Raw genomic sequence first — 27,194 nt, 5'->3', positions numbered from 1 at the left:
TATTGATATATGCAGAGAAAATGATTTAATAATAATGAACACGTTTTTTAAACACAAAGATGCACATAAATATACAAGAGAAGTCAAAAGTAGAGGCGAAAGATCCATCATAGACTATGTGTTAGTAAATAGATCAGCAAGGCAATGTATTAAGGACGTAAGAGTAAAACGAGGAGCTGAATTATATAGTGACCACTATCTAGTTCTAGCCAGGACCAGCTTGGGAGTGCGACAAGAATTAATAACGAAAGAGACCAAGAAAACAAGTAAAGCTCATGATACACCTACTATAGAAGTAATCAGGTCACATAAGCTAGCAGACAAGGAGACAGCAAACAAGTTTAAAAACTACATTAATAACTACCTAACAGAGCACGCTGAACATGACGGTGACTTAGACCAAACTTGGCAAATACTGAAAGAAGCACTCCTAAACGGTGGTAAACAAGTATGCGGAATAACAAGAAATAACAGAAGCAAAAAGTGTACAAACTGGTGGAACAATGAAATAAAAGCAGAAGTGAAGTCTAAGAAGATAGCTTGGAAAAATTATTTAAGGAACGAAACCGCAGACAACTACCAAATATACAAACTGCAAAGAATCAAAGTCAAAGATATGGTAATAGCAGCGAAACGGAAAAGTTGGGAAGAATTCGAAAACAAGATGGAAGAAGACTACCACTCTAACGAAAAGTTATTCTTTAAAACCCTGAAGAATTTAAGAATCGAAAAGGCTCCACAAACACCAAAGCAAATAAGGGACAAAGAAGGACACTTACTTCATGACAATGACCACATCCTACAGAGATGGAAGCAATATTTCGAGGATCTACTGAATATCCAAAACGATGTGGACATTATCACAGAAGAACCAGAAGTGGTAGAGCAGGAAGACCAAATTCAAGACGAAATAACTATAGCGGAAACAAAGGAAATCATACGAAAGCTTAAGAAAGGTAAAGCGGCTGGATTTGATAAAATCACAGCGGAAATGCTTAAAAACATGGGCGACAAGGGCATTGAACTGCTAACAAAAGTGTGTAATAGGGCATGGAGTGAGAGCCAAATACCAAAAGATTGGGAAGTGGGAGTTATTCTACCCATTTTCAAAAAAGGTGACAGACGCGAATGTAGCAACTACAGAGGAATAACACTACTGAGCATCCCATCCAAAGTATATGAGAGAATACTAGAAAAACGTATTTTACAAGAAGTTGATTCTAAAATGGAACAATCACAGAGTGGTTTTAGAAAAGGCAGAAGCATCCAAGATCACATTTTTACTATCAAGAAATTAATACAAAATGCACGGAACTCAAGCACCGAGTTATACCAAGCCTTTATAGACTTAGAAAAGGCATTTGATAGTACTCCAAGGAAGGTGATTGACATATGTTTAAAAAAGAAAGGTGTGAAAATCAAACTCAGGCAAGCCATTATGAGTATATATAGACATACAAGGAACAGAATCAGAACCGATAATATGGAATCCGAAGAGTTCATAGTAAATGAAGGGCTACGTCAAGGAGGAGTCCTAGGCCCCATACTGTTTACCATTGTCTTGGATGACATAATTAAAGAAACTAGAGCAGAAACAGTAAAGTTATATGCCGGACATAGAAATTTAGAAGCAGTGTGGATCTCAGAGTGTGCATACGCAGACGATCTAGTGATATTTGGGAAAAATGAAGAAGCACTCAATCGAAATTTACAAGTATGGAACGCTGCACTAATTAAACGAAATCTGAGAATCAATAATGAGAAGACGAAAGTAATGGTATGTGGAAAAAGTAGAAAACAAACGAAGATAACAATTAACGGAAATACACTTGAACAAGTCGATACTTACAAATACTTGGGAGTACAAATAGAGAGCAGAGGAACTGAAGAAACTACAAATAAGTTCCAGAATAGAAAGTGCTGCTCGGATGTATCACGCAATCAAAAGTACGTTTCTGTCAAAAAAAAGAAGTATCCCAAAAAGCCAAAGTGTCCATATACAAGACGGTGTTTGTACCGATTTTAACTTTTGGTAGTGAAAGTTGGACGCTTACTGATAAGTTAAAATCGAAAATACAGAGCATAGAAATGAAATTTCTTAGAAGAATAATGGGTATAACCAGGTTAGACAGGATTGGAAATGAGGCAGTCAGAGAACATCTTAAGGTCCAACCAATTATTAAAAAAATTGAAGAGGCCCAATTGAGATGGTATGGACACATGGTTAGAATGAACCAAGAAAGACCAGTTAAAAAAGTATGGGAAGCCAGAAGACAAACCAAGAGACCAAGGGGCAGGCCAATGAAGACATGGGATGATAATGTAACCTCAATCCTAGAAACACGAGGAATCAGCAAAGAACAAGCAAGAAACCAAGCAAAGAATAAGAAGCAATGGAGAAAAATTGTGCATGCAACTAACTAAAGACATTACACCCGACACCTTAGGGTAAATGGGTTTAGGATTATATATATATATATATATATATATATATATATATATATATATATATACATTCATTTATAGTACAATCCTGAGCCTTCGATAGTAAAACTTAAACACAAACCTGAACCACGTTAACCATCCTGAACCTGTATATTGGTTCAGGATTGTTTTCCTTTTATAACTGACATATATTTTTAAACTTACAATATAAATAATTTTTTTAAAGTAGTGGTGTCATCAGCGGACAAAACTGATTAACTTTCAATTCAATATGCCATTTGGAATCCGAGAGAAACCTGTTTGTAGTATGGTTCAGCATTGTATCTTTTAGTTCAGACATTTGCCACTTTGGCGCTGGAAACAATTTCTCGAATATACATGATCTTTATGTATATATCACAATTAATACCATCCTGATCCATACCATGTGGCAACATTGCTTTGTCGTTATTTTGTGTAAAGATTCGGCGAATTCTATTTTTAGCCTGACAGATTTGTTAATAGGTATATATTATATTCTTTAGTTTTGTAACTTTGCAACAGTCGTTTGTTTTGGTTCAGGAACGTCGCTGTGTGCGCTCGATTTAAAAGTGAATATGAATAATAAAGGACGTTGTAAATTGATGGTTGATATGTGTTTATAAGTTAGGTAAAGTTAAGTTATACAGAAGGGATTAAAATAAATTCTCACTTTGAGAAAAAGGGTTTAAGGATTAAATGTATATTAAATTTCTAGAGAAAACATAACAGAAAATTTAAATCTTATTTAACAAAACAAAAACAACTTTGACATTTATTAATGTCAAAGGAACAAAATTGGGAACAAAAAAAATTGAAGAAAATTGCTCCATGGGAAGCCGAGAAAATGCATTTTTGTTTAACGTATACCGATTTTGAACGTTGACATTCCATTTTCTCCAACCTGATGTTTTATTGAAATTTTGGTATTTTTGGTATTTTTCACTCGTAATACCGATAGTTTTTATTATTATAATATATGTTATGAGTCTTTTGACGATATGAAAATTTGTGCGGAGAAAGAGAACCGAAATAGAAAGGTGATGATTCGAAAATTTACCATCCTATTATGTATATCTTCGCCGTACATGCCGGTCAACTACATACCGGTTGTATCTCAGGAACCACTCATTGCAATTAAACAGTTTTTCTTTTAAAATAAGCGTCCTGCCGCTTTCTTTCCAAGACCGTTTTCATAATTTAATTTAATTTAATATTTTCCGAGATATTATATTTGTTTATAAGGCAAAAAATTGTTTATAATTTTAAAATATTCCTAAGGCCGCTCAAATATTCCAATTTCAATTCTGTAAAGTACATTAGATAGGTATAGTGCCATTTTTTACAAGAATCATAGTTATTCTTATGCATTATAATTATTGTGGTTATTATGGCGACCCTAAATATTTAATTAACAATTTAATTGTTGCTAAACTGTTTATTAAATTTCCATCGGCTTCTGGAAATAAAATCGATACCAAAAGAGCTTTTATATCACTAAGTTGTTTAATTATTCATAAATAATTACTAACCTAAAATTTTAGTTGAAAATTAAAAATTTTGTTGAAAAAAACCCGCATTTTCCGAAAAAAAATTTCGTCGAAGTAAATCGAGAAAAATCTGTCTCTATGCAGAATTTCATTAGGGTGAATTTTTATTTGGGTGTTTTTGGTGTAAAGTTAAAATCTTTGGAGTTGTAGTGCAAAGATTGAAAATACACGATTTTCGGGCGCCATTTTGTTTATAGAAAAGTAGCACACTATCTGTGGACTTTGCGTACCTATATTATTAATATATAGGATCATAAGATTCGATTCCAGCAATAAAATTGCTGGTAAATAACTTTTCCCAAAAATTGCTTATTCTCCGATAATCTGCCCAGACTATTCTTGCAGTTCTCAAATTTAAGTATTCTACTAAGAAAGAGCCATCCACAAATATGTGAAGAATTGGTTGACAGCAAGCAGCGTGAGAACGATTCGTTAATACTTGAAGAAGTGGTTGATAGAGCGGATCACGCGAATAACGTTTCTTCAATATCATTTAAAAAAACCGGTTGAAAGAGAGAAGCGCGAGAAGGACGAATCCCTAATAATACAGAAACTCTTAAATTTTGATAGTAAACATCAAGTGGAGAAGGAAAGTGAAAAGGGGCAACAGACAAGCAGCAGTTCTGTAGCTAAAAGGATATCATCTCTTGCTCTAGAAGAGAAGGTAATAACTCAATTAAATTACGATCATGATCATCATTCAACCCGGATCTATCCACTGTTGGATATAGGTCTCCCTCAGTATTTTCCATGCATTTCTGTTTTGTGCTGTTTGCATCCAATTTTTGTCGATCCGTTTTATTTCTTCAGACCATCTGGTTGGCGGACGACCTCTACTTCGATATGCTTCTTGTCTTGGTCTCCAGTGTATTATTTGCTGTGTCCATCTGTTATCCGACATTCTAGTTATGTGTCCAGCCCAGTTCCACTTTAGTATGGTATCCGTCACTCCTCTTCTCCGTCTTATCTCCCTGTTCGTAATTCGATTCCTACGAGAAATGCCTAACATTGAGGCTCCATTCCATGGCTTTAAATTACGATATAAGCAGTATAATATGGCATACAAAACAATTTGGTACTTTACGCTTTCCTAAACTCCAATAATTATCAAACTAACAATCTGTGAGAAAGCCTATAACGTAAGGAAAGAAGCAGAATTGATTTTAATCCATTAGACATGACATACCCTGGTAAGTTTGTTTTGTCGTTTACGGCTCGTAAGACGGTTTTTTGTGTCCAACAAAACAAACCAAACTCAGCTACATGTATAAAAAGCCTATCTGACAAGTCGTAAATGACGAAATAACTTGGACACAAGATTTTGTGTCTAATAAGTTAAAATCAACTATGATTATTTTTTTAATGTTACTTTACTTAAATCTTTCCTATTTCTTTTAATGTGTTTGATTCATTGTACATTTTTTTAGCCATTTGTTGAAAAAACGTTGAGGAAAAATTACAAAGATCCAAGGGATTTTTGCTTCTATTGCGAAAAAGATGTACAATCTCATTTTGCTAGACATATTTCTTAATGGCACTCAAAAGAAATTGAGGTAGTTAAATATTATGCCATAAAGTTAATTTGAAAGAGAGACGATTGGCTTTGTCAAACTTAAGAAGGTAAATTTTATCGGAAATCGGGCAGACGCCGCATTAAGACCTGTTAAAGGACAAACCTTACTGATAAGTCGTCAAGTGCAGATAAATATCTACCGTGCAAGTATTGTTTGGGATACTATAAGAAAAAATGTTTACTTAGGCATACCAAAATTTGTCCGTCTAATAATTATGATAAGGATAATAATAGAAGACGAACGACCCAAAGCGACGGACAAACTACTTTGTTTCTACACCATTTTCTTAAACATGACGATTTATTAAAATCAAAAAAATTTTTCAGGATGCACGCAGATGACATAAATATTATTGCCAAAAAAGATCCCTTAATTTGTCAGTATACATATTCGTACATAAAAGGCCGTCAAAGTAAAGGCAATATGGATTTGGTAAGAAAGAATATGCGAAGACTTGCAAAACTCTTACACTTTGCAAGACTACAAAATCCAGAGATTAAGAAACTTATAGGTATTCTTCGCCTAAAGCATTTTCAACTAATAATTTCTGGAGTTAATAAACTGGCAAAATATAATCCAGAAACAGAAAATTATGAGTCACCAACGTTGGCCATAAATTTTGGGACATTTATAAAAAAATCCACTAGGAAGAATTTCCTGTAGCTGGCTGTATACCATTGAGTATATACCATTGAGTTGCCTGTCAGCTCTTGTAACACAATGACCTAATTTGTTACCTTTGACCCACTTACAACCTGTGGGAGTCATATGTTATCCTAGGGCCATATCCTTAGGGATTATATCCATCCTTTGGAATTTGCTATGTTAGCATTTTGATGTGACTTTTAGTCCATTTTTGAAAGGCTTTGACCTTCGTATTTTTTGGTTGGCTCACCATGTTCTTGCAACACTGATGATGCTCTTTTTAGAGCGAAAACGTTCTGTTCGATGTTTGTAGCCCTATAGGGCTTTTTAAAATAATATACCTTTTACCAAGACCAAAGTTTTTTATTAAATTTTATTTATAAAAAAAATCTTGCGACTTAGCAGATATTAATCTTGTTCAGATTGAGGACACACGCGATGAGAGAAAAGACCTTAAAATATTGAAAAATCTTATAGAATCCCAATGGTGCAATTAAGTGTCTGCACAAGCATGTACCAATTTCAATCAGAATAAATGGAACAAGGAAGAACTTTTGCCGCTTACTAACGACCTCAAGAAACTTAACATTTTTTTGCAAACAACTGCAGAAGAATTATTTGACAAATTAAAATCAGATGAGTATGATTTTAAGACCTATAATTCATTAAAAGACACACTGTATGCGCAAGTCATTCTTCTTAACAGACGAAGACCAGCAGAGGTGGCTCAGCTAAAGATCAAAACGTTTAAATGGATTAATTTAGGGGGTGAAAATGATACCGAATTCGAAAAATGTTTAACTCAAGCTGAAAAATGTTTATTAAAAACTTACAGTCGTTTTGTTATAAGAGGTAAGCGTGGAAGAGGAGTACCCATGTTGTTATCACTATCAATGAAAATTCATTTCGATTATATTTTACACTGTAGAAATAACTTTGTAATTGAAAGTGACTTTGTATTTCACACCACTGGAAGAGGATTTGTTGATGGAACTAAAATTATTCATAAATATGCCAAGAAATGCCAGTTGGAGAGACCTGCGAGTATAACAGCAACAAAACTTCGAAAGCATTTGGCCACCATTACTCAACTTCTCCAATTTTACAATAATGATATGGAGCAATTAAGCAAATTCATGGGACACACATTACAAACGCATTGCAATTATTATCCTTTGTCTGAAAAAGTATAACAAACTGCTAAAATTTCTAAACTTTTACTTTTAATGATGGAAGGAGCTGAAAAATACAAAGGTAAAACTTTAGACGAAATTGACATTAACTTACCTCCTCTCTCTGACACGCAAGGTGAAGAAATGGAAAATATATATTGGATGATAATCTAAACGCCGATTACCAGATTCCATCTACTTCAGCTAACTTAGATAATAATAAAGAACCACCAAAAAAAGGGCCATTTAAAAAAGAAAATCTTTATTGATAGGAGACAACCATGGACAAAGCAACAAAAAAGCATTATCGCAGAATATTTTTCCGACCATATTAAAAACAGAAAGCCTCCCGTTAAGGTAGAAGTGCATCAACTTATATGAGTTTCGAGGTATTTATAGAAATAAAATGCACAAGTATCAAAGCTGTCGTTTATAATATATGTATAAAGGAAAACTTAAATATTAAACACTATTTTTCAAATATTTTTTAGTTGATGTTTAATTTTTTTTCACTATTTTGAAAGACATTATTTTTTTTATTTTTGATCTGTATCACATTATTTTTACGCTTGCAGGCAATTGAAATTGCCATTACTTAAGCTATAATAAATAATAAAATCAAGTAATGTACAAATGTACCTACCTACTTTTGATAATAAATTATTGTACCGAATACTTTCCTGATTTATTCCTTTTTTGTTAATTTGCATAAATTGCTGTCAACATAGGTACGTCATATTTTTGACATTCATTATAAGAACTGGAACCTGGAACGTATAGTTTATAGTAATATGATGCCATCGCTGTTAATTCGGTGGGACATAATATCGTTTTGCAATATTATGATGGGTTCGCCTTCTTTATGATATTCATTATGTGGGACCGATCTTTTGCAGTAATGTGATACCTTCGCCGACAAGTTTGTTACTGTTTAAAACCCTTTTTTAATTAATGAGTTTTATATTAGGTATTATTTTTAAATACTATGTAACGTTACTGTGCAATCCACTATGTATTTCATTTTTGCATTTTTAAACATTTGTTGTTGTTGAGATACAATCAAAACTTACGCCAACGAGTTTATCATTGTGTTTGATAAAAGAGGTTGCTTTAATTTCTTATATATAATATTTTAGTACAATCAGTTTAATAGTTTGTTTTTGAGATATTTATAATTTGTAATTTTTTAAAGCCTGGATGTTTATTATTTTGAAAAATAAACTAACTAACTAAATAACTGCTGTCATTACTCCACAGGCGAGTGTTCTTGTAATCTGAGATCCCAATCCCAGGGACCACCATTATAAGAGACTAACATTATAAGAGTTATATTCAATTTATTCTTCTCCGGAAAATAAATAAACAGAAGGGTTTGTCTATTTGTTCACTTAATGAACAATACAAATAATTTACTAGATAAATTGTAACTCTCCAAAAAGGTGTAAACTTATGCATATGTAAAAGATAATTCTTGCTTTTCTTTTGTTAATTTTTATTTTGACTACTTACTGAAGCCATACGAAAATTTCCTTAAGAATCCCATTTCACTTAAAACTGGCAACATCTATTAGGCTCAGGTTTGTATATATACACATATGTTTGGGTTCAGAATTGACTGAAATAACAAGGGGATCAGGATTATGTCAATATTATGTAAAATCCCTATTTATATATCTTTAAAAATATTAAAAATTTCTTTTGTATATATACATTTTTGAAATCCCCGCTAGAATTAATGAATATAAGCGTGCCGTGGGCAACTCTAAATACTCTAGATATAGGAGGTTCAGGATTGTACGGTTTTCCAGATGGTTCAGGTATGATATAAAGATGTATATATATATATATATATATATATATATATATATATATATATATATATATATATATATATATATATATATATATATATATATTTTACAGTTGCATTTTTGCCGCTCATGTTTATAATATTGTTTTTTTATAATATTAAAAAAAAATTATCCGCCCCTAAATCAGCCGCCCAGTTCGCTCACCCCTGGGGCCGGGCCTGTTCAATTGGGTCAGATATCAGACCAATAATGACATACGCGGCAGAAACATGACCCGACACAAAGAGGACGAAAAATTGCTCGAAACAGCGGAGACGAAAACCCTTCAAAGAATCGATGGTAAGACTCTGTCGTACAGAGTTAGAAGTACAGATATACGACGGAGATGCAAGGTGGATAACATTAATAACTGGGTAAGAAACAGAAGAATAGAATGGAATGACCACATTAGACGAATGACAACAAATAGACTAGTAAGGATAGCGAGAGAGGAAGACGATCAGTGGGAAGACCACGAAAACGATGGAACGGCAACTTACTAGAGGCACATTAAAAAAAACACACAAAGTCATGTATATACAAAAAGAAGAAGAAATATGTCTAGGCCTTCTCCCATAATATCATTTGGAACTAAATTGGTCATATAAATATTTTGTTTTTTGAAAGTTTATGTTCAGGCCTACTTGTTCTATTGCGTGTTTTAGTTCTTCCATCATTTTATGAGCTTCATTTAAACTCTCGGCTATAATGACAATGTCATCTGCAAAGCACAAGTGACTCAGATATTCACCATCAATATTTATTCCCCTTTTAGCCCAATCCAGTTTTTTAAATGCATATTCCAGAGCTCCAGAAAATAGTTGGGAGGAGATGGTGTCGCCCTGTATAATTCCTCGCTCAATTCTATATTATTTATCGGTAAAGTCATGGAGTTTAGCAGATGCTGTTGCGTTGTTGCATATATGTTTAACCAAACTTGTGTCTCTATAGTCTATTCGGCTTTGTTCCAATGCTCTTAATACCGCCGGTAGTTCCACGGTATCAAAAGCTTTTTTGAAGTCGATGAAAATCAACGTGAGTGGTTTATTATCCATATTTAACGCATTTTTCAATTAGTATTTTAGTATACAGTCACTAACAGTTCAAGTTAGGACCCATAGATACTGGCACTTCAAGAAAACCCCCCTCATAGTAGAAACTTTCTCAGAAATAGCTGACATTACAGATATACTCTATTCCAACCAACTCCCCCCGGTTTTAATTTACTCACCTGAACAAATTTTTTCACGTGAAATTAGAACCTACTATTTTGAAAGTCTGACAATTAAAGGTAAAACTTTAGAACAAGTAGAAAACTACAACTATCTTGGCACAATAATTAATCACACAAATGATTACTCCAAAGAAATCAAAGTTCGAATAGAGAAAGCAAGAACAAACTTCAATAAAATGAGAAAGGTACTTTGTGCAAGAGAACTGAAATTAGACTGAGAGTTAGGCTGGCAAGGTGTTATATTTTCTCAACTCTGCTTTACGGGATAGAAGCATGGGCACTTAACGCATTGACTACTAAACAGTTGGAAGCATTTGAACTGTGGGTGTATAGAAGAATCCTGCAGATATCATGGGCCGAGCATATAACAAACAACGAAGTCATGAGAAGAGTCAACAAAAGACTGGAAATATTGGAAACCATCAAGACACGAAAGCTGCAGTACCTGTGGCATGTTATGCGTAATGAGAGATACAACATACTTCAGTTGATTATACAAGGGAAAATCCAGGGCAAGAGAAGTGTAGGAAGGAGGCGAATCTCGTGGTTGCTTAACTTGAGGGAATGGTACGGATGCACATCAACCGAACTATTTAGAGAAGCAGCATCTAAGATCAGAATAGCCATGATGATTGCCAACCTCCGTCGCGGAAGATTTTGAAAGTCAAGAAGTAGCAAGTATTAATCAAACAAAGTTCAACGAAACAAAAAACAAATACTGACCAAACTATGATTCTATATTCACTGATGGATCAAAGTTAAAAGAATATACCAGTTGTGCTTTTTACCATTTTGAGGAAAATGCCGACAAAAAATTTATTTTACCAAAGAAAGCTTCTATATACACTGCAGAATTAACAGCAATAGTGCAAGCTATGAAATACATACTCGACTCTAACCACGACAAATTCATAATATGTACGGACAGCAAAAGTGCAGTAGATAAACTTAAAAATGTTTAAAATAAATAGATCAGTTAATCATATTGAATTGAAGCAAAAATCCTGTATTTACATAATGAGATACACATCAAGAATAAAGTCGTCATATATCTATGGGTAAAGGGACACGCAGGTATAACAGGTAATGAAATGGTGGATGCCTTAGCAAAAACAGCCCAACATCAGGAGAACAACAAAATCTTAAACTACCCCCGTCCGATTTATACTTAAATCAAAGAAACAAAATAAATGAGATGTGGCAAAACCTAGACAGTGCATCAACAACCAAAACAAACTTTTGTAAACACCAGCAAAGAATCCCCAGAAAACCATGGTTTCACAAAATACCAAACAGAAACTTTGTCGCCACAATAAATCGAATACGTGCTAACCATGGACTAACAGCTTATTATAAGCACAAAATGAAAATTACAGACGATCCACTTTGTAGTTGTGGTAAAATGGGTACATTGGTACGAGTACATAGTACATGTTTTACTTGAATGTCCAATAAATAATGTAAACATTAACAAACTATATAGAAACTTAATTCACTACAAGACAAACCTTCCAATAGACCTAAATTGTATTATTTTTTCAGGAAATAATGATATACTTTATGTACTTCATCAACACATCATAAACTGTAAACTAAAATTGTAAAATTAATAACCAATTTTGTAAGCAATTCTGCGAAAGAAACTAAATATAAAGCATTAAAGGAAAAAAAAGGTGATTACAAAAAAACAAAAAAAAATAATAACCAATTAAAATAAAAAAAAACCAAAAAAGAAATAAAAAAACACACACACAAAGAGGGCTGAAACCTCCGAGGTGTTCAACAGGGTTGATGCCCTAGCGCTGTGAAGAAAAAAAACATTAAACACCTTACTAATGCTACATATTACTAACAAAACAAATGAATACATCATGCTCAAGTTTGATACTATGAAACAATTTACACAAATTAATTATTCAATCTAACATAGTCTGGCTAATTGATTCTCACCAAAGCCATAAATTCCACGAAAAAAAAATTAGTATTTTAAGTGCTTGTAGGTTGTCATTTGTTCCATAACCTTTCCAATAGTATATGACATGAATTTTGTTCCAAAACTGTTTCAAACTGTTCCAAAACTGATCAAATTAATTGAAAAACTGCAAAACGAAGTTAATGATATGAAATTATATAATTCTAAAAAGCGACAAGATATTCTTAATTAGGTGTTTGTAAGACAAAACAGAATGAAGAACTTAATTATTCATAATCTAACGGAGCCTGTGAATAAAAGAAACGCAGCCTCAGATGATTTAAAACCCTGAAGAGGACAAAATCCTAAACGGGGACAATCATTGATCGCATTTCCACATAGCATTATATCTATACACGCAAATCAAACAATGATAGTAGTAGATGATTTAGTTACTGTGACCTCAATTGTCAAGAAGACTACTTAAATAGGCGGATCAACGAAGCACTAAAAAGCCCAAGACCTAGGAATTTTTGTTCAGTAAGATGAATCGTCATGCAACTTTTTGCATTCGATTCGAGAGAGTGTTAGGAAATTTTGTGAACTACACTGTTCTCCGGGAGATGAAAATTGTATTTTGTGCATAAGAAAAATAAATTTTCAAAGTACATCTCGAAGAGATTGAAAATGAAAATTTAGGGAAATATTGACGGAAATGAGTTCAATTTTTATACTCGAAGGATTTGGGATCGCTGAGCACGAATTTCATGATGGCGATGGTCTCCGACGTACCTGGTGACCAGGGTGGAACTCGGCATCTAGATTTCTATGTTATAATCATTCAAAATCAGTCCATAACCATTATTCGGGGGTTTTGTGGACACCGTTGAGTGCGAATTTCATGACGACGATGGACTCCAACGTACCTGGTGCCCAGGGTGAAACTCGTCACCTGAAGTTTTATGTTATAATCATTCAAAATCAGTCAATAATCATTATTCGGGAGGTTTTAGGGGTCTCTGAGTACGAATTTCATGGAGACCAATTGGCCAATGTTGTAAAATTAGAGTTTTCATCAATAACCGGTCAATAACGACAGTGGTCAGAATCAAATGACCAATGTTCATATATAAAAAAAATTATCCATGATTTTTTATTTAAAACAACTTTTGAAGATTAATCATTTTTATTTTGATAAGATGGTAAACCATGGCATTTTGAATTACAAATTTTATTAATTACATGACTGACATGCACACAGACCCCGAGTAATAGTTATTGACTGATTTTTAATGATTATAACATAAAACTCTACGCGATGAGTTTCACCCTGGACACCAGGTACTTCGGAGACCATCGATCGTAGTCACGAAATTCGTGCTCAGCGACCCCAAAACCCCCCGAGTTATGGTTATTGAATGATTTTGAATGATTATAATATAAAACTTCTGGCGACGAGTTCCATTCTGAGCACCAGGTACCTTGGACATTATCGCCGACATAAAATTCGTATTCAGCGACGCCCAAAACCGCCGAGTATATAAATTGAACTCATTTCCGTCAATATTTTCCGGGTTCTAAATTTTTAATTTTCCATCTCTTCGAAATGCACATTGAAAATGAATTTTTCTTATGCCCAAAATGCAATTTTTATCTCCCGGAGATCAATTTGGTTGACAAAATTTCCTGACGCTCTCCCGAATCGAATGCAAAAAGTTGCATGACAATTCGTTTTACTGCACAAAATTCCTAGGTTGAATGCTTATCGTCTAAAAAGTATATTAAAGTTGTCAATTTTTTTAGATCTGGAAAACAAAACAAAAAATAGTACTGGTTCCTTGAAAATTATATTCACAAAATATTTTAATTTATGAATATTTAAGCACCAATAATCTAGTCGGGTTAGACAAAAAAAAGCTTAACCTCATGCACGGCGTGCACCCCAAATTTTATTATTCTAAACTTTAGTCAATTGTAGTTTAAACTTAAAATTTCGATTTAATTCCGTCGCTTCATTAGACACCCTCTTGAATTTTAATGAGAACCCTTTTCGGTCAATATCACCGCCATTTTCAACTTTTCGACAAAAATCGTAAGGACTGAAATTGTTGCAAATGCGATTTCCTACAGTTTCTTTTTACAACTTATTTTGTGTCAATATTTTTCCATTTATGGGGAAAATAGTGACAATTATAATTATTCAATTATCTCACTCATGATTAACTTTACGATACAAATATATATATAAACAAAAATGAAGCAAATTATATTTTCTAAAATTTTGGTCTCTTTCTTTCTTTTTGGCTAAAATCAATGTCAACGTCAATTTTATTTTTTGGATAAATTTGGAAAATCTATGAATAATTATAGTTATCTACTTTTGCCAAAAACATTCCACATAACAGTAGACTGCGAAGGCGTTGTTTGTTTCATAATCTAATAATCTGATAAACTGTTATTTTTGAATGCATATTTCGGGACGTTATCGTCTATACTTTGGTACCTATAAAATAAGTCCCATCATCAGTATGCATCACTTTGTTTTGACTAAACCCAACAAACACCGCCTTCAACATGAAACGATGTAAGTAAATGTTTATCTTATTCGTTCGTCTTTATGTGCTGTATTGAAATTATCCGATGTTGGTTATCAAACTGGTTCTATCATGGTCAAAATGAGAAATTTTCTTTTTAGTTACCTATTGCAAGTCTGCCTTTTATTTCTATGTTTGAATCAAGTTGGTCCGTTATGGTAGTTCCCAAATATTGATTAATTTGTTGAACTCTTTCAGCTGGTACTTGTACTACTGTATTTGGAGTTGTTAATTTGGAAGTAGTGTCCTTTTCTTATGTACCATCCCTAATGAGGTTGGTTGGCAACAAGTATGGCAAGGTCTTGTCTATTGTGGGCTCGACCTTTTATATACACCTTGACCGATCTTAAGGTCCAGCCTTGTTAATCTACAACTTTTTCTCATGAACTCCATTTCGGTTTGCTGTAATTTTGAACCTGTTTCGTTTGTTTAATACCCAATTCTTTGCTCTGTACATCATTACGCTACGAATCAAGTTATTCTATATTTTTTTCTTTATATTTCTGGTAATCTGCCTATCCCATAGTACACTTTTATTTGTTTGATACATGTTCTTCTCTATACTAATCTGCTGGTTATCTCTTGCTCAGTTGTTCAATTCTTTGAGACTGTGAATCCTAAGTATTTAAATTTTTCAATGTCGTTAATTTCCCCATCTTCGTCTTTTCCAAGTTTCTTACTGGTTCTTGTTGTGTTCTTAAGTATTCTTCTAAAGGTGCCTATCTTCTGGAGATGTTGGCGACCACATTGACCCATCTTATTCTATTCACAACAGCTCGATATAGATCATTTGACGTTAGACTAGTCAACTTCCTAAGATTGGCCAGCCAGGTCTACGTCCAGAGCCTCTCTTAAGTATTAAGTCTTTTATTTTTATTTCCGGTTTATTTTTTGTGTATTCCTGTTCTAGTTTTTGGAGCATACAGAGTAGATCTTCTTCACCTTGAGCCGTTACCACTTAGTCATCTACAAATTAGTGTGTACAAGAAGTCATCTCGAATTGGTATTCCCATACCTTCAGATTTCCTTTTTCATGGCTTTAATATTTGTTCTAGAATATCTTAAACAGCGTAGGAGATGTAGAAGGTCCCTGTAGTAAGCCTTTTGTGGTCTTAAATTCGTTCGAGTATTTAGTGCCGCTATTAACTCTTACCCTATTGTTGTTGTATAGGTTTTTTATGGCTTCTATTAACTTCTGCGGTATCTTATAGTGTGCCCTGTCACATTCTCACCTTCTTCATCATTTTCCATAGTGGTTTCCTGGGTACAGTGTCATACGCCTTTTTTTTAAGTCAATGAATGCGATGTGCACTGGTGTCTATTTCGTTTAGAAATGGTTTAGATTTATAGCTTTACTGAAAATTTCGAGTAAGATTACCTATTTGTAGTTTTTCTGTCAAAGACAGTAGAGTCAAAAGAAGCGAATTATTCACAGCATTGCAAGACATGGACGTTTGTTCAAAGCTTATTAGAATTATAAAATTAACTCTCCAAAGAACAATGAATAAAGTCAAGATAAATAATACTATAACAGAAAGCTTTGAGGTCAAACCAGGAGTGCGGCAGGGTGATCCATTATCGTCTATAATGTTTAGCATATTACTAGAAAAGGTTATATAGGAAGCAAACGTTAATAGAACAGGTCTGATCTACCACAAAAAACAGCAGTGCTGCCCTAGAGGAGAGGGCAGAAACCAAAGGATTGTATATAAATGAAGCAAAAACAAAGTATATAGAATGAACAAATAAGCAATTCGTTCGGGGGCAATACATAACAATGACAACAGCGAAGGGAACACAGTATAAATTCGAAGAAGTTGAGAGATTTGAGTACTTAGGAACTGTCTTTACAAGAGATCCTAACTGTGAAGGAGAAATACAAAAAAGAACTATGTCGGGCAACCGCGCTATATTTGCTCTTAGTGGGTTGTTAAGAAGTAAAAATATATCACGAAGAGCAAAACTATAAGAACTTACAAGACCGTAATAAGGCCGATAGTAACGTATGCTTCTAAAACATGGGTCACAACAAAAAATCACCAAGAGTTGTTAATAGTTTGGGAGAGGAAAATACTGCGCAAAATCTTCGGTGGGAAAAACTTAAATGGACAATGGGTAAGAAGAACAAATAAGGAACTAACTGAGCTCTATTAAGATCCTAACATATTAGCAGTAATTAAGGCGCAAAGACTTAGATGGTTGGGCCATGTGCAAGGGATGATTCCATCTAGAATTCCCAGAATGGTACTATCTAGTGCATTGGCAGGGAAAAGGCGAAGAGGAAGACCAAGGCCACGATGGAGTAATGGAGTTAAAGAAGATATGAGAAGACTTAACGTAAGGAACTGGGAAAGAGAAGCGACTGACAAAAGGGAATGGAAAAGAATAAATAGTACATCAAGCCATGGGCCTACTAGGCTCGTAGTGCTTACATATTATTATTATTATTAGTTTTTCTGTTCCGTATTTTGTTAGTTGATCTAAGATTCGACCTGGTTCTCCTGATTTGTTGTGTTTTTATTGAAATTCCTATGGTATTATTTACTTTCCTTAATGTTAGCTCCATCATATCTTCATTTTTATTTTGTGTTCTTCATGTTCTGTGTCTGTCTCTATGAAATCTGAGCGGTTTTCTGTGTTTAGTTGTTTACAGTATTTTTCCCACTTTTCGTCAGATACGTATTGTATTTCGACTTTTTTGTAGGTATTTTTCCTAAAATATTTCAATATTTTCCAAGAATCAAATTTCCTTGTTCCTCCTATAAATTGTTCAATTTATGCACACGTTCCTTCTTCCTTCCCATTCTTCTTTATTTTCTTTTGCGGTCCTTCGTTTTGCTTCTCTGTTTTTCTCTTTGAACTTCTGTATCCATTCTGAGAAGTAGGTGTTCATACTTTTCATATATACCTGGAATGTTTTTCTTCAAAACGTTTTTTTGGTTTCTTAGTTTATTTTTACTTTATATAGATTATTTTATACTGTATTTTACGTGCTCGTTCGTTTCTTTGACGTTTCTGAAACCGAATTAGCGTAATTTCTGGTTAAGTCTCCTCTGGTAAAGATCCCTTATAGATTCGTCTTGGAGTAAATGTATATTAAAATTCATTTTTTCTTCTTTCCCTTCATTTTCTACTTGGCGTTCCTCCTTCTTTATATCTTGGGTGTTGAATATAATACTTATAGGGAAATCTCAATTTTGAAATTGTTAACCGTGGTCAGTGTCACTGATATTCTTTTTCTCTGTTCATAACGTTTCGTAAGTCTTCGTGCCTGTACGACTTGCCTTCACCTATTTGGACAATCATATCTTCTCGCCAGTTGTGTATGCTCATTTTATGCAAATATTTTAGAATGTTATCCCACCATCCTAGTATAGGTTTGAGTACCTATATAAGGGTCTCCTACCGTTCGGCTTCCATATCTATTTGAAAAGACATTCTTCATTGGCTCTACGTATATGTTCTGCCTATTTCAGTTTCTGGATTTTTATCTCTTTGATGATGTTTGGTTATCTCATCAACTGTTGGGTCATATATTCTTCTTAGCTGTTCATCATCTGAAGGAACCTTTGTACTGGTTTTGATCCAAACTTCTTAATTTGGTTTACGCGCAGATTACCAATGCCCAGGGTCTAATTATTTTTTATTATGTGGATGACGGATCTAAGTTCATCATCATTGAAAGGTTTGCTCAACTGATTAACTTCATCCTCTCTCATTTTAAGTTTGAGTTCCATCAGTTTTGAGGTATATTTGAGATTTTCTGTTATTCATTTACGGTTTTTGGTTCGTTGTTTACTTGTCTAATAAGTTCAATAAGTAATGTTGGTTCTTTCACTTTATTATTTCCTTATTTTAGCCCAGCAAGTTACCGTCACTGAAACTACCCCAGGATATTCAGTGGAAACGACATATTTATAAAGAATACAAATATGTCTTTGTTTACTTGTCCAATAAGTTCAATATAATGTTGATATATATCTGTCACTTTATTGTTTCCTTTTTTTAGCCCAGCAAGTTACCGTCACTGAAACCACCCCAGGATATTCAGTGGAAAAGATGTATTATAAAGAATACAAATATGAAACCGTTTTCTCCACTTCGCAGTTATCGAAACTGGAGAATTTCGTTTTACCTCCTAGAACTACTATCTTAGCATTATCTCAGAACGGAGGAGACAAGGAAGAAGACAAAAAGTATGTCGTCAAGAATCACGGAAAAGCTGATCTTTTTGTTGAGGTTTGTATCTGCACATTGATTTCGTAATTTTTTATCTTTTGTAATATATTTTCTCGAATATTTTTACAATCCTCAATTTCTGTTGTTTTATGTGTGGGATACATTTTAGAAAAATGTTTAAATATATTGTTTTTTAGGTAATACATCTCAATAACCAAGATGATGCTCCACAATGGTTTGTAGTCCAGCCAGACCAAACCACTGAGATAGATATTGAGGACAATCTTGAACAAAGCGTGTTGAAAGTAAGCAACAACAGTTACGAACAGGAAGTATCATTTTCTGCTAAAGGTGGTCACGTTATTGACGACTTGGAAAACAACATGGAAGAACTTCTTGACTCAAACGAAACAGAAACTGAAATGGTCGTTCTGGAAAACTTTTCTTTAAGCCCAAGAACTGCTGTCACTGTTTTGAGTCAAAATGTTGAAGGAAGCAATGAACATCCTGGAAAGTATACTGTAACTAACCTTGGTAAAGCTGCTTTCGATATTGAGGTAAGTTTTTCCTCTCTTTTCTTTTATTTTAGGCAAACTATTTGCCTGTTTTCTTGTTTGTTGCTTTTTTTATTTTAGTCAAATTAATTTAGAACATTTTTCGGCTTGACGAATTGACGACCCTTCTGTTCTTCTAGTGATTTATTTTGAGAGATTCACATCACACTTTATCCTTCAATACCCTAATTTATGTACTCACCAACAGTGTTTTAGTCCTACAGTTATAGTCTAAGAGCTAGTGAACCCTTCGACTAACGGTCGTCCTGAAGGGCTAGAAATTTTTCTAGTGATAATTCATAGCACACCAAGGCTAAAAACCATGACCTGGCAGGCCTCAGCGGTGCACGTGTATCTACCAGGTGAATCGAAAAGTGCAAATTTAAGGGGTAAAATAAACTTTCTCCTGTAAGGTTTAAATTTAAGTATGTGTTTAAGTAAGTCATTTAAAAGAAATGTGTACAATGACAGGCGATTCTGAAGAGCATAAGACCTTGCCAGGCGAGAGGAAAGTTTAGGGGTTTTTCCTAAATTTATTTTTTTTGCATCGAACAATTTTTTTTAAGTTTTCTGAATCATTCCAAACAGAAAAGGTCTTTAGTGATTTTTCTCTTAAGTTAATAGTTTTTGTTATATAAGCGATTGAAAATTTTGAAAATTGCGAAATCGACCATTTTTAACCCTAAATCGGACATTTGTCTAAAAATTTCAAAGTTACCAAGGTAGGTAGATATTCTTTAAACATTGATTGATGAAACCCAAAGAGTTTTTGCAATACAATATCGGAAACCCCTTTGTTTTTTAATTGCTAGTCAAGCGGACGCGACACTGTAGTATAAGTGAGGACGTTTGAGTTGGCATAAATTCATTATCTCGAGAATGGGCAAATTTCAAGAGGAATCCTCAGACAGGTCGATTTTTATTTTTAAATTAGGACTTTTTGGCATATATATATAATACTAGTGACGTCATCCATCTGAGCGTGATGACGTAATCGATGATTTTTTTAAATGAGAGTAGGGGTTGTGTGATAGCTCATTTAAAAGGTTATTTAATTCTCTATTCAATAATATAAACATTAACATAATTATTTATACAGGGTGTACAAAAAAAATTTTTTTATTAAATTAACTTTGATTAAATTTGGCAAATAGAAGAAAAAAAATTTTTTGTACACCCTGTATAAATAATTATGTTAATGTTTATATTACTGAATAGAGAATTAAATAACCTTTCAAATGAGCTATCACACAACACCTACTCTTATTTAAAAAAGCATCGATTACGTCATCACGCCCAGATGGATGACGTCACTAGTATTATATATATACCAAAAAGTCCTAATTCAAAAATAAAAATCGACCTGTCTGAGGATTTCTCTTGAAATGTGCCCATTCTCGAGATAATGAATTTATGCAAACTCAAACGTCCTCACTTATACTACAGTGTAGCGCCCGCTTGATTAGCAATTAAAAAAACAAAGGGGTTTTCGATATTTTATTGCAAAAAACTCTTCGGGATTTCATCAATCAATGTTTAAGGAATATCTACGTACCTTGCCAATATTGGAATTTTTAGATAAATGTCCGATTTAGGGTTAAAAATGGCCGATTTCGTAATTTTCAAAATTTTCAATCGCTTATATAACAAAAACTATTAACTTAAGAGAAAAATCACTAATGACCTTTTCTGTTTGGAATGATTCAAAAAACCTAAAAAAAAATTTGTTCGATGCAAAAGGAATAATTTTAGGAAAAACCCCTAATCTTTCCCCTCGCCTGGCAAGGTCTTATGATCTTCAGAATCGCCTGTCATTGTACACATTTCTTCTAAATGACTCTTCAAACACATACTTAAATTTAAACCTTACAGGAGAAAGTTTATTTTACCCCCTAAATTTGCACTTTTCGATTCACCTGGTGCACACGATTCACACGTGCACCGCTGAGGCCTGCCAGGTCATGGTTTTTAGCCTTAGTGTGATATGAATTATCACCGATCACGACCGTTAGTCGGAGGGTTCACTAGCTCTTAGACTATAATGAGTTTCTCTGATTTCTTTTTTGTCATCTATGCCATATACTCAGATAGTTCACTTATCCAGTTGACCATATTTACGTTTTCTAATATATAAGTATTTAATCTCTTTTCAATGTGATGGATATAATCTTCTTCTTTTATTGCAGTGTCCCATTTTCTCTTCATGTCATTTTCTTCCAAAGTTCTGAAGTTCTATTATCCCATAAACGATTAAAGTTAATTTTTCTACTTAAAAAATCGGGTTTGGATTCTTCCGTGATCTAACGTTATCCCAATTAATATTTGCAGTAACAATGTACATCTGTACCATTCTCTCAGGTTGCGCACACGATATTCTGCGTCTCCCTATGCTTCTTTTCATTGAATCTTTCCCTGCATAATCAATTGGAGCAGGTTGCATCTCTCTGCACGTGTAATATGTGTGAGATATTCGAATTTTCTTGTTTTGACGGTATTTAAGATTTCCATCGAATTTCATGGCTGAAGAACCTGAGAGAATGGTTTGGATGCAGCTCAAAACAATTATTTAGAGCTACTGCCTCAAAAATTAAAATAGCTATGATGATTGCCAACCTCCGTAGCGGAGATGGCAGCTGAAGAAGAAGAAGATTTCCATTTCTTTATTCATCTTTCTCATAACCTCATGGTTTGTCACGTGAAGCTAAGGTGTAGACAATATTGAAAGTCACTCATTTTCTCGTTGCTTTTTGTCCATTTCACTGTAAATTAGCCGTATTAAAATGTTTTCTTTTATTCTTGATACTAAAGTAATTTTTTTCTTAGTTGAAGCGTACCTCACCCGTTCAAACTCTAGAGCTCCATCGCAAAACCGTTCAGCCTAATACATCTGAGTCTTTTGAACTCACAGCTCAATTCCAATCTACCGTTTTGGAAGTTATCAACACAAGCCAGACTGAAGATGCAGTTTTTAGAGCTGAAGGAGGAGATGTTATTGAAGATATTGAGGATTTGATTAGAAATATTGATGAGAAAGAAGAAACTGGTGTTACTAATATTCTAACAAATTTAGAGAGCTTGCATTTGAACTCACGTTCATCCGTCCCTGCTTTGATGTATGATCCTAAGGATGATACCATTTCCGAACATCATAACTTCACTGTTACCAACCACGGAAAATCTGATATAGAAGTTGAGGTAAGTTTTTTTGATTACTTACTACACAGTTTATAAAATCAAGGCAGTACAAACTTATAGATCCAAACAAATTTTATTTACTATTTATAGCTGATCGTTAATTTCAGGTTACATACACTGACAGCGATGACCGTGCCAATGATCAATACAAGGTAGTCAAACCAAATGAAACTGTAAAACTTGAACATAAGAAAGACGCTGGAGTAGCTCTGTTAAATATATTGAACAGACATTACACAGACGCTGCTATTATCACCGGTAAATTTTTTGTTTATAATTATTTATTCACACTAATTGAACTGTTAAACAAAAGCCTTATGGAAAGTCTTCTCGTAAATTGAAAATATTAGGTAGGATAATATCTAGCAATGAATTAATATTTTATTTTGTTGTAGCCAAGGGTGGAAGAGTAGTTCGAGACATTGAAAGAAAAATCAAACAACTTGTGTCTGATGAAAAATCAATAATGATGGTGAATGATTTCCATCTGGCACCTGCATCATCTGTAGTTGTCATGCATCAAGTTGGTAGATATAACCGAAGACCCGTGTACCCAGCTGGACATCGCAAACTCCAACATGTTGTAGTTCGTAGACTTAAACACCATCCTGGACTTACATCAGGACGTTTTGCACGTAAACCAGCAGTATCCCGTCCTCGTAAACAATCAGGTAGCCCAGCAGGTTTAGGACGTCGTCCATTCCGTCGTCCATCTTGCAGGCCAATGATACGACCAGCCCATCTTTCAGGTCAAGGTGGTCAACATCCAGCGCAACAAGAGCACCACCAAGCTCAACAACAGCACCACCAAGCTCAACAACAGCACCAACAAGGTCCTCAAGCTCGACAATGCAGACCAGCGCGCAGACCAAGAATTGTTATGCGCCCCGCTGCCCAACGTAAACCCGTTGCTCATGATAGATACACAGTTGCTAATCATGGAACTCATGCTTTTACCGCTCAGGTAAGTTAATCTAACAATATATTTTAAAATAATGGCTAGGTGTATTTCTACAACTGTATTTGTTACTTTTATTCTCTTTTAAGTTTTCTTTACTAATGGTCTTTCTCTTTTACAGATCGTTCACGTTAAAGGAGGAAAGCAGGAGATAGTACGCAGTCAAGTTGTCCAACCCAACGAAACCGAAGAGCTTCTTCTTAAAGACGTAAATGGATCGTCTTTGAAAATCGTCAACGAAAACGAGACTGATTACGCAATCTTCTCAGCTGAAGGAGGTGAAGTAGTTGATGGATTAAGATATATGGTAAGACCACTGCGTCGCTGTCCTGGTGCAAGAAAAATGTTCTATGGATTTTAAGTATTTAAATAAAATACTCATGTTCTGAATAATGTTTTGTTTTATTTTATATAAATTATGCCTTTTTCCAAACGTCTGCAGAATAACTTAACAGAAAAAGAGGTATAAAATCTAAATTATCAATGAAAATTCTGAAATAAATATAACAAGTTATATATAACAAAAGTACCTAAATCAGCTCATAAACTTAGCAGATAAGAAACAAGGTTTTCGCGAGGGAAGGTCGTGTATAGTTGCCAACAAATTATTGAAGCACACCATATCTATTACAAAGTCATTTGTATGTGAGTGGTGTCGTTAAATTTCGAGAGGTAAACATTCATAATAGGTTAACATTTATTACTTTCTATCTGTGCCGGAAACTTAACCACATACAATATTCGTCACAAAAGAGATTACAAAGAAGGCATTAGAGCGCAATAAACCCGCATTCCTACGTTTGATCCATTTAACGAAGGCATTTGTCAAAGTAAGAGTTAAAGATGTAATAAATCTCTTCTATATCTACTAAACAACAACTGAAAACGTCTATCAAAGGAATAAGATGAAAGTCAGAATAGAAGAACACTTTACGCAACCTATACATATTTAAATACAGGCAATGTAATGTATTACCTAATAAGCAGCAGGATTCACTAAGCTCTACAGAAGCTCCTTTTTATTTCATGGATATCAAAAGATCTTAAAAGTTAAGTAGATAATATATTTTTATATAGGTACCTACTCCTAATATAGGGAAAATATATCTCGAGAAAAATCGACAAAGATAACAATAAAATAGTTTTATATACATTTTTGTTTTATCAGTAAATATGATATTGAACTTGATACTTATATTAACCTTGAATTGTATTGTTAAAATTATTGTTGTATATTGTATCTAACGAAATGGAAAATAAATTCGAATGATTTTGCTGACCCAGTAACCACCTACGTGATTTTTTGGTAGGCAACAACGTGATTTTTTTGCTTAAAAATATTTACCTTTAGAAAAACCTTGCAAATCCATGAATAAAAAATAAAAAATATCTATCAAAGTTTCACGTCCTACATGAATAGGTAATCTCATAATCTTGAAATAACATATATTATTTTTAACACAATATACTCAGGAGTGAGTATTATCTAAAAATTTTACAATATTCCAAAAATGGTGCAAACTCATTTAATTGAAAATTAAAATAGAAAGAATGACAGAAATTATTCTACAAAGAACTATTGAGTTTTTAGTTTATTTTTCATAATATCTAACTTCTATTTATTTCCCCTAGCATTAATTATAGTTGAGCAAGAGAACTAATGCTTATGGTAGGGGCGTCCAAGCGGGGATTTTTGCAGTTACTCGAGCGCGTCAGATTATTACATAAGGAGAAACCTTGTGGCCTGAAAATGTACCTCTACCATATATTAGCTCTTAACACAGGGGAGTTCGTTAAGGGGGGACCGAAAAAAAATATATCCTTAGAAAAACTCGAAATCGTCAGATTAACATAAGATAAGTTAAGTAGGTACATGGTACATGCAAAACAGTGTATATTTATATTTCAAAAATCTGACGATTTGAGCGGGGCGTAAGGAAATGGGTGAGTCCCAAAGTTTCACAAGAAAAAAGCGAATATTTCGCGAAATGAATAACAGATCGAAAAACTAAAAAATATGTGCTCAATATTTTTCAAAACAGTCCAGAGAAATAAGATTTTTCTTGTGACACATCCCCCTCCAGGCCGAAACCAAATTTTTTGGAATAGTATGGACTATGGACATCTATATTAATAACCTATTATGTTTTCTGCAGCCGATTTTGATGATATAGGTAATATTTTTACAGAGGCGCCCTGGTCTATGTGTATTTATCTGAATCCTATTTAATTTCTCAACTTTTATTTTAACATAAATTTTTGTTTTTTGTTTTTTTTTTGTAAATTGTTTTGCAATTTTTTATCCTGGATTTTGGCGCCTCTAAAAGATGGCGCCCGTGTGCATTGCACACTTTGCACATATGGTAGCGGCGGCCCTGGTGGCACCTCAAAAACTATGGCTTTATTATCGATCACCATCAATGTATAAGCCAGAATTCTACCAGATGACATTATGTTAGCAGTTACTTCTTGAGGTAGATGATTGCCTCTTTATATCGACCCTATCTAATCCGACTGTTGGCTTGTTTTTTTTACAAATGTGAGATTCCATCAAAATTCATTTATCGTTCTGTTTTTCTTCTTCTGTAATGATTAGCCTGTAAAATATAGCCTGTAAAAAAGTGAAAAAGGCGATGTATATATTAGGGGACATCCATAAACTATGTCGTTGAGAAGAGGGAGGGGGGGCTTGCTTATTTCGACATAATACGACAGGGGGGTGGGGGGTATGAGTGCACATTCGCCGTCGTTTAATATATTGGTATATTTAAATTTGTCATTATTGCCTCTATAGATATAATTTTTTACTAGCTTTTACCAGCATTAAAGTATCAGATGTTCATATAAAAACGTATAAGTAGTTTTTGAAATGAAATTGAAAATAAAGCAAAACGTTTGCGAATAAATACACCTTTGTTAAAATTAAAAAGAATTCTCTTATAGATACTTTTATCGCATACATTTCGTTTTTATCAGTCACAGCCTTAAAATAATATTAGGTAGCACTTTTGTACAGAACAACAAACAATAAGACATTGTTCTTTGGGTTTAAACAAGCACTTCTATATAATATACAGAACAACGTCTGGAAGCAAACAATATTAAATTGTTAGTTCATTTACGTGCTACATACTGTGTGTGAAAAAATAGTTCTGAAAGAATGAATGGAAATAAAATATTGTGTTCTATTTAGTTAATAAGTCGTATTTATACTTAGAGAAGATTTATACGCAAAATCTTGGTTCAATGCTATTTAAATGCATTCATTTTTTTCGAATACTCAGAAAACTAATAAAATTTTTTGAAAATTTTAA

The 27,194-nt window shown here is 33.7% G+C and overlaps 1 protein-coding gene across 2 annotated transcripts; it reads left to right on the top strand.

Annotated features, from left to right (window-relative positions):
• Positions 1 to 2,679: 2,679 nt before the first annotated feature.
• On the top strand, positions 2,680 to 24,273 carry LOC114344662 (uncharacterized). 2 transcript variants are annotated; one of them, XM_050649937.1, is made up of 7 exons: positions 2,680 to 3,094; positions 19,004 to 19,233; positions 19,371 to 19,730; positions 22,551 to 22,922; positions 23,030 to 23,180; positions 23,318 to 23,886; positions 24,002 to 24,273. In XM_050649937.1, exons 2-7 carry the CDS (start codon positions 19,054 to 19,056, stop codon positions 24,239 to 24,241), a joined length of 1,872 nt encoding a protein of 623 aa, XP_050505894.1. In that variant the 5' UTR covers positions 2,680 to 3,094; positions 19,004 to 19,053; the 3' UTR covers positions 24,242 to 24,273. The 2 variants fall into 2 exon arrangements, with proteins under 2 accessions (XP_050505894.1, XP_028151293.2); XM_028295492.2 differs by lacking the exon at positions 2,680 to 3,094 and adding an exon at positions 14,938 to 14,984.
• The last annotated feature ends 2,921 nt before the right edge of the window (positions 24,274 to 27,194 follow it).

This window comes from Diabrotica virgifera, chromosome 1, assembly GCF_917563875.1.
Source record: "Diabrotica virgifera virgifera chromosome 1, PGI_DIABVI_V3a".
In the NCBI taxonomy this organism is placed as follows: domain Eukaryota; kingdom Metazoa; phylum Arthropoda; class Insecta; order Coleoptera; family Chrysomelidae; genus Diabrotica; species Diabrotica virgifera.
Note: the sequence above shows the minus strand (reverse complement) of the source record. Positions and strands in the feature narration are given on the sequence as shown.